At 30.1% G+C, this 14,911-nt stretch overlaps 1 protein-coding gene across 3 annotated transcripts in view; it reads right to left on the bottom strand.

Annotated features, from left to right (window-relative positions):
- Positions 1 to 6,785, bottom strand: part of LOC113554602 — a 113,040-nt gene extending 106,255 nt beyond the window's left edge. Inside the window, exons 1-3 of one of the 3 annotated variants that reach the window (XM_026958516.1) lie at positions 6,317 to 6,785; positions 3,252 to 4,725; positions 800 to 1,440 (exon numbers count right to left, since the gene is read on the bottom strand). In XM_026958516.1, the coding sequence (XP_026814317.1) occupies positions 800 to 1,440; positions 3,252 to 4,671 (2,061 nt within the window). In that variant the 5' untranslated portion in view covers positions 4,672 to 4,725; positions 6,317 to 6,785. Of the gene's footprint in view, positions 1 to 799; positions 1,441 to 3,251; positions 4,726 to 6,316 lie in introns of those variants that run through there. The other 2 variants (XM_026958515.1, XM_026958517.1) reach the window with 2 other exon arrangements.
- Between the last annotated feature and the right edge of the window lie 8,126 nt (positions 6,786 to 14,911).

Raw genomic sequence — 14,911 nt, 5'->3', positions numbered from 1 at the left:
AATATCTCAATATTTTTTTTTAAATATAATTTTAATTATTAATTACGACTTCAATTACTTCACAAATCATTTTAATTATTCAAACGTGCGCAACAGATTTAATTTAAAATTAAACCGCGTCAAGGTATTAAGAAAGCAAAATGATCATTCTAGTTAAAATGTAAAGCACTAAAGATAAGTTTTATATAAAAAAAAATGCATTATACTCAGTACAAAATTCTACAGGGAGGATTGTATCCACTGTCGATTAATAGAAACATTTTGTTTTTTTTTTAATTTTTAAATTGCTTCGTAAAAAGTGAAAAATAAAAAGCTCTGCAAGGGAAAGCTAATGACAACAATGGGACAATATTATAAGCCGGATGTTGTCGTTTGGCAAATAGTGAATGTGTGTAACGAGACAAGTGGGCGGACGAGGAAATAGACAAACAAATACATAAAGCAAAAAAACGAATTATTTTCTTTGTTCCCTTGAAGTATTTTATCATTGTTTTTAAATGCTATAAACGAAAATGAGTGAAATTTATCACACAAATATCATATATATTATAAATAAACACAAACGATAAATTAAATCCCAGTGGATGTCATTGAAACATGTGTATTAAAGCCGTTTCGAATTATTATAAAAGTTAAATAACTAAATATTTATACGTTATATCTACGTAATTATAACAATTAATACTTAACTAATAACATTCATGTTTCAAAAAATAATAATTCATAATAGGTATCTATTTAGTATACAATTTGTGTATAATTGTTCGTATATAATTCAAAATATATTTAATATACTCACGTGATCAGCATGAAGTAGAGTTTCCGTGGCCACAGCTGTTGCTTCAGTTTGCGTATGGCTAGTACTAGATATCCGGTATTGAAGCCCAGATATGGTACAAAATTCCTCATGCCTCGTAGATCGAGTAGTACTATTAACGTACACACCAGTAGTGATTGTAACGTCTGTGTCCTGATTAACGATAACAGCAAGTTGTGACGTTGGTGGAGGTACAATGGGTGGCAAAGGCGTTGGCTGAATAGCTGTACGGACTGTGGACGATCTATGCCCGTCGGAATCTTCATCTTCCGCGTCATCTTCTGGCTCGGATCTTTCAGAAGATATTTCAGAACTAGTGGTAGATTTCTTTGAACAATCTTGTACTTTTGGAGGTGATTTTTTCTCTGTCGAATAGCTGGCTGCTAATATAGCGGATGCATTTAAACTTGCCATGCGTTTTTTTACAACCATATCTTTAAGATCCATAGTAACAGTATCTGCATTACGTCTTTTTCGCTTAGAGCCACCTGTTGGAGAAGTGACTTCTTTGGAAGACCTTTCAGGTTCTTCATCTTCGTCTGTACTTTCAGGCTCTGAAACTTTTGGTTGTTTTTTTGTACGTTTAGCAGATTTCGGTGGTTCATATTTTGCATCATCAATACCTGTAAAAGTGCATTTAATAAACCTCACTATTAGTGTTTAAAATAATTTAAAATTAATATACTTTATAGTAAAGATTACAATATTTAATCAAATTATATTTTTGGACTTTGAAAAAAGACAGGGAGCTAGATATTTGACAATTATGTTCATTTCTTTTATTTCTGTGAAAAACATTTCTACCTGATGTATCAATACTATCGTTACCTAAATAAAAATTCAAATTTTTAGAAACCTAATTAGTCATTTTAAAAAGTATTTTTTTTAATTTTTAGATGTTTTTGATAATTATTACGTGAGAAAAAACTATCAAATCTATCTAAACATTTTTCTTCTTACATTTTATTTTAAATACCTGAAAATTGAATAAAATCCTTTAATAAGCAAATTAATGTGACCAAACCAATTTTTTTTTTAATTTTTATACGTGAAACTCATGAGCCTTGTATTGGGCTTGTAAATTATCCAAATCTTAAGTATAAAAAATTAGTACGGCATAAAGCATTTTTAATAGTTTACCAATCATTGCTTATAAACAAACAATCGTGGTTGTAATTATGATTGTTTTAATTATTAAAAGAAAAATAAGTGAAGATATTGTATAAAACGTTCAAAATTTTATAAAAACAATTTTAATAATACATCAATTAAATAAAAATATAAGTCATAATTTTCAAATGTATAATAGCCAAAAAAAAACCAATATATTTTGAAAGTTTTACGTTTAAATCGTTCAACGATTTTTCCCTTTTTTAAATTACACCAAAAAAATTAAATAAATTTTTCGAAACTTAAAAGAATTGAGAAATTTTTATTTTTTATCTCTCAAAGTAAATCTAATATTTTCTGTCACTAACAACATTCAAAGTTTAAAATTGGAGTATTTTTTAACAGTAAAAAGTATCTTCAAAAAAAAATTAATTAATTAATAAAAATAACACAATTGTGATACCAATACTTTTAACCTCACATTCAACAACCCGCTTAAAATCTTAAATAAGAATCGTGAAATAAAGAGCGTGAATTGACATTTGACAGCAGTAAACCACTTCATTAAAAGGTACCTTATTATTAATTATCCAATTCTCAGTCTTATTAATTTAAGTAATCAAATAATAGAATGAAACCCAATTGATATTTGTAAATAACAACGAACAAAAATCTTTCTAATATCTCATTTACTTAGCCAATTGGCAATTAATACAGTTTTGAATTTGAATTTTTTGAATTACCCATCTATTAATATGAATACAAATAATATATATATTAAATACAATTGTAAGTATAAAAATTAAAAATAATAACCTAATAAAATTGATTAATATAATTATAATAAAAATAAATATACATTAAACATATCTATATTTACAAATAGTTAAAAAAATATTATTTTTAATATTTATTGTATATAATACAAATAACTATATAAGACTATGCCCATAACTAATAAATGTAGAAAAATTATTGGAGAATGTATTTTATCAAATGAATATATACATACTATAGAAAGAAAGCACTTAATTGATAACGGAATATTGAAGTAAATAAATAAAATTATCAAAACAAACAAAAACAACCTAACATATTATTTTTTGTTTAAAATATTTAATGTGTAACCCTTTAAACTCATCTATTTCCTATTATTTGAAAATTATCTGAAACCCATTATTGAGAAATATAGCAATTGGTACTTAGGCATATTGTTTTTAATAAAAAATTTATTTGATTTATTTTTATGCGAACTCTAAATTTATTTATATTATTTTCAATCCCTTAGTACTAAAACTAAATAAACTTGATAAATGTATGTTACCTGATGACGAGCTGTTAGTAGAACTTGTATCGTGCATATCCCAATGTCTTCCGACACTTTTTAAACCTGGAGTTGTCCTTTTCGATGTTCTTTTTCCTTTTCTAGCCGGAATTTCTACATCTAATTTTTTTTTACCTTTTTTAGAAGCCACATTTATTGTAGTAGCTGCAGAGGCTGCCATTGCGTCAATCAGTGCACTTTTACTTTCATTCTCGTATAAACAATGAACTTTGGCTATGGCATTGAGAGATGCTACTCTAGGTCTCTTGGCCACAGGTCTACCTTTTACTTTGGTCTTCGGTGCAACTTTTGTTTTTCCTTTTAATTTAATTTTATCTACTGCTAATAATTTCTTTTTCTTTTCAATTTTAACCGGTTTTGTTACAGATTTTTCAATTTTCTGTTTTTCTTTTTTTTCTTTTTCTGATTTTTGTTTTTCATTTTTTAGTTTTTCAACTTTTTGTTTTTCAGTTTTATGTTGATCAGAATTTTGCTTTTCGGTATTTTGGTTTTCAGTGTTATGTTTAGATTCTTTTTTTACAGGTGCTATATCTATCTTATCATTTTCTTCTGTTTTTACCGAGTAAGGCAATTGGCTAACTGATATTTCTTTAATTTTTATACAAGTATTATCTTGTCTGATTGTTATAGTATTACAAACACTCCCATCAAAATCGCAAACTGGACCATTTTTTAATTGAAAAACTTGTAATAGAGCAACATCGTCCGGGTTTTCGTCTTTTACTACGTCCATACATTCTATGGTCGGATTGTCGTCTATCTTCTTAGCTGAATTTATTTTTACCTTATTCTTAGCAATAGCTTTAGTTTTTTTTGGTTTATCTTTTTTATCTGACTTAATCTCCGCGCGTGATTTGATAGAATCAACTTCATCTACACTCTTTTTTGTAGGTTTTGGAATAGGTTTCTTTTTCGCTTCTTTAACCTTCTTATCTTTTTGAACTTTATCTTTGGATTTCTTTTCTTCTTTATCATCAGACTTTTTTACAGGTTTTTTAGTTTTTAACTCGGTTTTTAATAACTTGTCAATTTTTTCACTATTTCCAGTGCTAGAAATTTTTCCTTTTTTAACTGCAGGCTTTTTCACGGGTTTTGCTAACAATTTTTCTTTTAGCTTTGGTTTGGTAGATTTTTTTACCACATCTTTTTTTTCGTCCAAATCTTCCGTTTCTTTTTCATTTTTTTTAATAACTTTGGCCGTTTTAACATTTTTTGGTTCAATTTTTAAAGTTTTTTGAGATAAAGTGGGCTTTTTAACAGATTTTTTTGTCAAATTAATTGGTCCGGGTGGAGTATCACTTGCGTTAGAAGCCTTTTTTTGTTTTGTTTTAGATGTAGTTGAAGTTGATTTTTGACTCTCGCCGCAGGTATTTATTTCTGTGCCTTTTCTAGACGACATACTGAATGTCTTGCAATACAGACGTATTACACGATTACATTGTAATTTTTAAATCTGAAAATAATTAAATTTTAAAATTATTGACTAATAGTTTTTCATTATTAAGGATATATTTTAAAAATTAAATAAATATAATGTATTTAATGTGGCCTCATCTAGGGAAATAAACGCTCAAAAAGTTTTAACCCGAATTTTAACACTGACAGGTCAAAAATAAATAGGTAATTATTTGATATTTTAATATAAATATGCATTTTCGGTTGTTTAAAAAATGTTACGCATCTATCGTATTTTAAAAGTAAGCGATCTTCATATATATCGCCCAAAATCTAATTTAATAATGGCCTATAAATCAACAAATTATTTTACAGTTATAAATAACTTGGGTATACCATACATCAAATACCGACCTTAGTCACCTAAGAAATAATTAGCTACTCGGATTAAAAATAAAATATTTTAGATATTGTGCTGGATTCACATGTAGGTATAAAAATCTTTATGTACAAGATTCACAAGTGAAATGGATAGTTTCCACGGGAGAACGTACTCTCGATGCGCACGATAGAGAATACGTATATCAAACAATAAAATACGATTCGATAACGTTGAAGTCTTTCGCGTACGCCGCCGAAGCAAAGGTGTTGTCCGACGATAATATTACTATGTTAAGTAACGGCACGAGCAATAATACAATCCAAGGTCAGTTGTTGAACCGGATGGGTGTACCCTGCAACTCCACGAGTACTGATCGCCGCCACCCACATCACGAACAGCGCGGTGTTTGCGAAGACTGTCGTGGAAATATGGAAAACGAAACACGAAAGGGGGTGAGCGAGTACACACACCGATGAGTAGCAGTTACACAGCAGCGACTTAGGAGGGCCCTTGCGCCGCGCGTAATGTTACAACGTAATTAATACCATCGGCACCGGACCCGCGACGCTTTTATTATGTCATCGCCGGCGGCGGTACCTCCGAGTGAGTGAGCAGGTTTTTACGTATTATTATTGTTATTCGTAGGCCTACTACCGCGAGCACTACAACAACTATCGTAATAACACCGTACAGCTATAATATTAATAATAATTTATAATAATATTATATTCTGAACGCGCGGCAACGAGTTGACCCCGATTCCCGGAGGCGCGCGTGTTTACTGAATGGAAAAGGAGGGGACGGACGGCGGCGGCAGTGGCGGCGGCGGCGGCGACGACGACGACGACGACTATGACGACTATGACGGCAACGATGCACGCGAGCGGGAGGCGAGACGTCCGCGAACGCTCGAGTTACACCACAGCGGCAGCGGCGGCTGTGGCGGTGGTTGCTACCGGTCGCGCGGCGTCAGGCAGCTGCGGAACGTCCGGTTTCGCGGCAACCGACAAACGAGACCTACACCTATACCGTCATCACCACCGGTCCCGAGATCCGATCCCCGAACCCCCTCCCCCCACCCGCCGCACGAAACACGACAACCGCGGGTGATGTGACGCAGCGGCGGTTCGTCGCGCGGTATTTGTCAAAACGCAGTGGTGTCCCGTCGCAAATCAATTCGGCGTCGTCGATAACGTCCCGCCGACAAACGCGATTATTATTACTCATTAGTGTCCGCTACCCATATTATTATACTCTACTACTATACCGTGGGTACCTTGTGTTGCGGCCGTCGACAGGAGGCGACGACGGCGGCGGCGGCACCAGCGGCACGCATTGATTGGCCACCGGCGGCGGCGGGGTGGCCGGCGCCCTGTTCGCGCGACGCACTCGAAAACCGACGAAATATCAAACGAACGCCGAGGAAACGACTCCGGCGGCAATCTCGACCCGCGCGGCGCGCAGCGACTTATTGCCGTACGCCGTACATAATGTTATATACGCGGGCGCGCGCGCGCGCGCCGAACTCTGTGCACGCGGATACGGACGGTACACGAAAATACACTTTACGCCATAGCCGCAGCCTTTCGTGCGGCAAATATGTTAAAAGTATAATATGACGTTATCGTAATAATATTATAAACTTTTCGATAAATTATTGTATTTATTATTATTTTGACATGATCAGAATCGCGCGCGCGACACACCGGGCGACGCGGTACCACGGCCGACGGACGCGAACAATGCACTGCCGTGCCAGTGCTTGGTAGTAGTCGTCGTCGTCGTCGGCGCGTACGCGGATCGGTCCGCGGCGGCGGCGGCGGCAGTGGTGATGGTGGTGCCCGCGCGGTGGTGGTGACGGCATGGGCATGGTGGCGCGGTGGCGGTCGGGCAGACGGTCGGCCGTGCGGCGGCGGTGTCCGCGGCGGAGAGGTGTGCGCACGTACGGTGTGCTCGCGGAATGCGGTCTACGGGGGGAAAACGGCGGGACCGCAGCGACATCGAGCGGACTGAACCCGCGTAACGGTCCAAATTGTTTTGTTTTATTTTTTTTTCATTTTTATTATTACTATTAAACATAATATTGTGTTTCGTAATTACCGCCTAGTACACAATATAAATACCTCGACCATCTAATCAATTGCATGGGGTGCCTGATTTTTATTAGCCGTAGGTCATCCGATATTATTTACAATAATACCTGTGCCTATTTATACGCTACAATATTTTTGGTTTCTTTTTTTCAATTTTCAATCAAATATTTAGAATGCAAATGGGTATAAATGTATAACGACTTAAATACTATACATTTTTTTTTTATTGGGTCTTGGCCCTTGGATCCGTTGTCGGTGGTTGTATAGTAGTTACAAAAGACATCGATGTAAAATATTATATAGTTCTCGTTGTAGTAAGCACTAAGAACTAAGAAGTGACGTAAATTTACGATATTACATAATATACCCATTAATTATCCTATAAGACTAATTTATCGTATTTTTCGTAATACAGTCTTAATCCTTGGCCTAACTTAGTAGGATAGTGTAGTGTCTTCATTTTATAGAATTTCATTATCAAATAATAAATATAAATCGACTACCTATTGAAAATTCATTAAATATTGGTACATTTTTATCCAAAACATAAGATATTAATTACACATTGTTATTTATCAATTATGACCTACTTATTATTTATAATATTCTAATAACATGTTAAAAGCCTACAATAAGTAATTTATTGGCATATATGTACACGTAGGTATACTAGGTATACTATGTATCACTATGTATCGTGAGTAGATTTTTATTACATACATCAGACGGACAACAGTTTAATCAATAATATATTAAACTTCAAAATTAAATATTTTAATACAAAATTAGTTTTTATTATATTTTTATTTTAGTAATTAATGTATTAAATAAAGTGAATATGGGTTTACACAGAATTAAGATATTTGTAAAAGCCTAGGCTAAATATGATAATTGATAATTTATTGATACTAATAAAATCTTTATAAACTATAAAATGTTTAAAATGTTCAAATACTAATTAGTAATTACTAATAAATTAGCAAAGATTGTATTCAGTTAGATATTCTATAGAACGAATCAATCAATAAAAATCGAGAATTATACAGGATCTATGTTGAATACTAAGAAATAATGACCAATGACTAATATTATGGGTAATGGCCATCTTTAACTTATAATATAAAGGATTAATAAAAAAAACTACAACTCTTCAAGCTATATTAAGTTTCCTCGTATAGTCGTATTATATATCTAATAATTATAACAAATATTTTGATAAAATTAAGTATTTAAACATTTTATATTTATGGATATCAGGATATGTATATACATTATACACCAGATTATACCAATGTTATATGGGATATATAATATACATATTCTCAATTCTAAATAAAGAAAGAGTAAACTGTAGAATATACGAGTGAATCCATCCGCAGTGCGATCACTCGTTTCACCTTCATGCTAAAGTAAAGCAAGATAGGTAAAGCGATAAACGATGAATATCCGGCAATGTTCTATTTTTAGTTATTACGCATTCCACATCGAAAAACTATTCTCGAGATTGATTTACTGTATTGTACAGTGTTTATAAAACGTCATTAAAATGGTAAGTACTCATAAAAAGAATTTATAAGTAAATATTTTTAAGATTTATCGAATATATATATATATATAGTGAAGATCTATACGTATACTACCTACATGTGTCTATATAAAGACAATCTTGTACTAAAATTCCTAATCTTAATTCCGTAACTTCAAATTATAGTCAAAAGATATTTTTGGTGTTGAGCACTCTTTATGTTTGACTAATTTAGGTACAAAATAGTAGTTTACTGCAGTTCAGAAAATCATCGACATATACATGAGTATTTGACCAATGACGCAACGTCCATATAGTTCTGTAAACTCTAAGATTTTCAATCTGTGCAGTGATTTGTGAACAGAAAACTATTATTTAGGTCGTGGTCGTTTCATTTGTATGCAATTTTTTTATAATTTTAATGTAAAGTAAGTGTAGTATTAATAATATTATAGTATTGTTGTTTACAGTTATGAGTATACGGAGTGTAAATGTCTATCACAAATTATTCTCATTGACGATCTGGAATAAAATATTATACCACCCAGAGCCCAGAACTATGGAAATATGGTCCCGGGACAATATAATTTTAAGGGCCATTAATATTTGTTAAATATAATTTTAAAAAGATGGTGAAAATTAAAATAACATAATTGTATAAGTGAACAACGTTTTTATTTTTTGAACATCAATTCATTTTTAATATTTGTAAAATATTGAAATATAATTATGAACTATCTGTAGATAGTATAAATAATAATAAATGTTATAATAATGTCAGTACAAATGAAAATGTTTATTAATCTTTACTGATATACATAATGTAAATATCTAACGAAAGCAATAATATCATACAATTTCACAGTGCTACTATAATATTTAATTATCAACGGGGCTCGGGGCTGCAGTCCCTCTAGCTCCCCTCCCCATAAGTTGGACTACGATGCTACCCATTGCATAACTAAGTTACGCATATCCTGGACTTGGTATATTATTATGTTTCATATCGATCACAGTTGTTTTATATGCGGAGTATTAACTATTAACAAACGTGGTAATATACGTTGGAATATTTTAACTTAAAGCCTAAAAGCAACCTATAATAAAATATTCGATAACATGAATTTATCAATCAAAGAGATCAAATCAATCGTTTTACCTGCAAAACCAAAACATGGCCGAAGTCAGTGACGTAGCTTAGGGTCCGCAGACCACACGTTCCGGGGGGAGGGGGTGGTAATTTGGGGCCTTTGGTTAAAGTAAATTTAATTCCCGTAAAAAAAAATTGAATAATTACTTTTTTCAAATTAAATTAGTGTTAATCTATGCGCAGTTTAGATACAAACATATTAGTTGATAAGTTTGCCCAAAAAAAATGCTAGAATATCGCAGAAATTTAAATAAAATAATTCAGTAAAATTTAGTTATTTATACATTATAAGTAATAATAATAATTATATAATATTAAATAATAATATTGTTATTTTTTATCATATAATAAAATTTTAATTAAAATAAGTGATTTACCTATATCAGATTAATATTTTTAATCAATATTCCTATCTAAACAATATTTTAGGGGCCTATTTTTTATTTTTGCAGGGGGGGCCAAATGTTTTTGTTACGCAACTGGTCGAAGTGGTGTAGACAATAACGAAAGTGACACTGGTAATTATCTGGTATACGTTTCGTATTGTATACATAACATTATTTAGTGCAAAGGCTATAGTTGTTAGATAGGTATATTTAAATAGCTTCTAGAGTTAAAAATAGGTAGGTTTTTGTTCTTAACAAATCACATAAATAAATAATATATTTGGACTGCGTTTCAAAATTAATAATAACATTATTTATGAGTATAATTTTTAATATTATACATTTTTAATTAAAACCGTTATCACATTCGTATTTATAATATGACGTGCTTACGTCTTATTTATCATAATAATATTCATAATATTATATTATAATATGACTAATAATGACTTTATTAGGCATATAAAATTATAATACAATGAAAAATAACTAATTTGAATTATTATATTTTTTTTATTATTACCTATGAGACCTGAGCAAACTAAATCTTCCAGGCCCCCTATTATTTCCACTGGAGTTAACATGATTTTCAAAAGAAAAATTTGACTTATTTTATATGAAAACTAACAATTCATTTTTCTATGATAGTACGCGGATACAGTGTGTTAATAATAATGTATAAGTTCCAAAAGTTGTTTGGACCCATTACCTAAGTTTAATTAAATGTTTAAGCCAATATAGAGAATATAATTGAGAATGAATTTTATTATGATGGCATTATTAGATGTGAAACATTGAAATCGAAAAAGTTGAGTTCAAGAGAAAAGAAAAAGTTTTTTAGATGTATTCTATAATGGTGTAAGAGAGAAAGGCAAATATAATGAATACATTTTAAAAGTCACAATAGTGACCCCCTCTTTGTTAGGATTGTTAGTAAGGGTACAGTATGGATTGTTATTTTATTATGTTCATCTGTGTAGGAGTGGTATGGTAGCAAGTTATTGAAAGTGCGTAACTTATTTAAGATATTTAGATAATTATACTCTACGATTAATCTTTAAAGAAACCACGGCTACGGAGGGATTTTTTTGCAGGATATTTTCTTGTATTTATAAGTATAAATTATGGAAGGTTTTCCCATTCCATCATCCACAATTTTTAGTTGAATATAAAATGTAGAACAATGTTTTCCAACCGTTTTACCTTTTTACCACAATGGCATTATGGACCATTTTGATAATATTGTATAGGTCGCAGATCATCTCAATTTTAAAAGAAGTAGCAAGTTTTTTTTTTTGCTTATTAACTAAAATACACAAAACCAATTGAAAAAAAAAAGGTTTATTTTTATTACTTTACGTTACATTTTATTATTATATATTATACAATATATCCTCAATATAATTATTTCACCATTTTTTTTAAATAAACAATTAAAAATAAGATAATAGAAATGAAAGAAATAATCTATGACAGCTTCGCGGACCATTATGGTTGGGAAACTGGTGTAAAGGGATTACATCAGAAAAAGAGCACCGTAAGAGATCCGGTAGAAAATTATAATATGTATATTGTATTATATATAATTATACTAACTGTATAACCCGACTTTGACCAAGAAAAAATAAACAAATATAAAAAACGGCGCTATATAGATGTATCTCAGTTCACGGAAAATTCGACGTCGTGTATCACACTTTGTAAACAAATTCAATTGAGATGGTCCGTTAGCTTGTGGTGGATTGTATGATTTGTATTATGCTATATACCAGGAATGGCAAATCCATGGCACGCGTATCAAAGATGGTACGCAAAAAAATTTTGAGGGCACACGTAAAATTAAAATATTTTTTTAAACCAAATATCAACGAATTGGCATCAATTATTAAACAAAAAATAAATAAAATCAAATTAAGAAAATAAATAATTAACTAAGTAATATTATTCTATTATGTACCTAAACTAACCTTTTTTTTTTATATTAATACATTAATCATACAATAAAATTACAATAATTTTTTTTTTTACAATATTCGAAATAATATAATGTATAATATTTTTCATCGCATGCTCGAAACAAAAACATTGTAGTGTTCAAATAATTTGCCACCGCTGCAGTATATACAATACTTTTTTTTTTAAAAAGTGGTTCAAATTACTTTCTGCATATTATTTCCGATATCTTTGAAAAAAACTTCTGGAATATTCGTTTAAATTGGTTGAGTAATTATTAAAAAGCTAAGCTATAAACACTTAACAAAACTCATGGAATATGTGTGAAAAGTTTGGTGCCTATTCACTATTGGTTCGGTATAATTTTAGAGATTACTGGATACTAACGAATGTACAATTATTTTTTTATACATAAAGAAATAATTAAAGTACCTTTTAATCTTAATGGTATGATTGCGTCCTTAATAAAAATTGATTTAAATAGGTGTTAAAATTTTAAAAAGATGGAAAAGTGAGTACCACCTGGGCGCGCCCTCCTATACATTCAATATTGATGCTCCACGGGTCTATAATGTATGTTTGAATGTTTTAAATTTGAATTCAATAATTTATCTTTGTATATTTGTTTCCGAAAACGATTCTGTGCGAAAACAGTCTACCAGCCTAAATTACTAATTATATTTCATGAAATTATGTTTTTTTCTATTAAAGTAATTTATTATACTAATATTTTTATGGTAGATTAATTTAATTTTTAATTTATTATATATTACTAATATTGAATTATTATCTTTAAATATAAAAATTTCATGTACGATGGATATGTTTCCGATGCGCTCAGAAATTACTCAACCGATTTTGATAAAATTATAATAAATGTGTGTGATTTGGTCTACATTATAGATAGGATAGTTTTTTCTCGGCATCACGGCACACAAATAGAGAGAGTTTGAGACTGCTGTTATATGTGGTCTGTGCATTATGATAGTGTGTATTGGCGTGAGAAACAGAAGAAAAAACGAATACTCAGTTTTTGGGTATTTCACTAAAGCTAGAGAACTATTAGCTTTTATAATTTTGGGATAGTGCGTCTACTTTTGTGTTTGTGGTGAGCTATCTACAGTATTTATAAATTATAATCAATGGTATTACCAATTATTAGTTATTAATAGAAATATATATTATAACAATAAAAAACTTTTTTTTTGTTTTTAGTTCACACTATTGAAAGTTGTGTTGTTGGTTTTCGGTCCAGAATGAAAAGGAAATCATATTTATGTTGTTCAACAGAGAAAAAGAAAAATTATTTAAAAAAAATAATGCTAAAATGCTGATGTTAAATGGTCAAAAATATGCAACGCTGAGCGGAACAGTTTATGTTAAGTTGATATGTCGGAAGTATCATCTATACACCAATTCAGAAAACCAAAAATATTATTTATTCTCACGCTAAATGTCAGTATTAAGCCATCAAATTTAACATAGATGTATTTTGTTGGGGCAACGAAGTGCACGGGGATTAGCTAATAATAGCATTGATTATAAAAACTATTATAATTAATGGTAATAGCTTAAAATTAATCAACATATTTTGATAATGTCATTGAGTATAGTAAAATTCATAACACATGTATAAACATTCTAAGTTTCAATGAATTATGTTTTTAATTATAACAAAATAACTTATACGTTATGGTAACTTAATTTTGTGTAAAAAATCGTTTTTGCAATCATTTTGAAAAATACTAGGAATATTTTTGACCTCCCTAAAGTAAAAACTAATTCCAATTCGGTATCAAAAACCAACCATCCTTAAAGTTGTAGATTGTACATTTTTCGATAACTAATCGTATATACATACGCGAAAAAATAATACATAGTTGTAAAATCAATGCAATATATTATACAAATATAGTATATAATAATAAATAATAATATTCATTCGTTTTTTTATTGTAATTTTAATAGTTTTATTATTTTTTTTTTTTATCAATTTGAATATTAAATTATCTAATTCCTATAATTATTTAAAAAAATATTTATAAACATATACCTAGCTAGATCATATTTTACTGATTAATATGCTAAAATCTACATCAAAGTCCGATTTATGGGTTTTATTATAAGTGAGCATTAGCACATTAGCACGTTTTGTATATACCTAATAATAATTTAAAATTACTATAAACTTTTCTATACTTAATAATATAAGCCATTGGAATTTGGTATAACACAATTACTGTATAATGTAGTACCTTATACCTTAATATATAATAAAGTAATAACTAATAATAATCAATGTGTTATAAATTATAACTCATAAGAATGAATAGCCTTGTGATAATTATTTATATATAACAACCACCTAAATACTTGATATATCATTGCAATTTGCAGGTCATTAATAATTACATTATATAGTGTCTTTATTTTATTTTCGTTTACAATTTTTAAGCATACCAGTGAATTTTTAAATTAATTTTTAGTTGAAATAGTTTTGTTCTTATTCTTATTGAATATATATATTGCTTAAGCGTTATTGCGTTAAGCAATATACATATTACTCATATAATACAATATACAGCATTACTATATAGTTGTATTAAAAGAATAAATTTTAACTGTATTACTATTTGGTATAAGTATAACTAATGTTTATTTCTGTATAATGCATATAAAAGAATAAGTATATTATATATTTATTAGTTAATACTTGGTATATAAAAACCATAATATTCTTTGTTGTATAAATAAA

Source organism: Rhopalosiphum maidis, chromosome 2 (genome assembly GCF_003676215.2).
Source record: "Rhopalosiphum maidis isolate BTI-1 chromosome 2, ASM367621v3, whole genome shotgun sequence".
Taxonomy (NCBI): domain Eukaryota; kingdom Metazoa; phylum Arthropoda; class Insecta; order Hemiptera; family Aphididae; genus Rhopalosiphum; species Rhopalosiphum maidis.
This window is presented reverse-complemented; position numbering and strand designations above follow the sequence as displayed.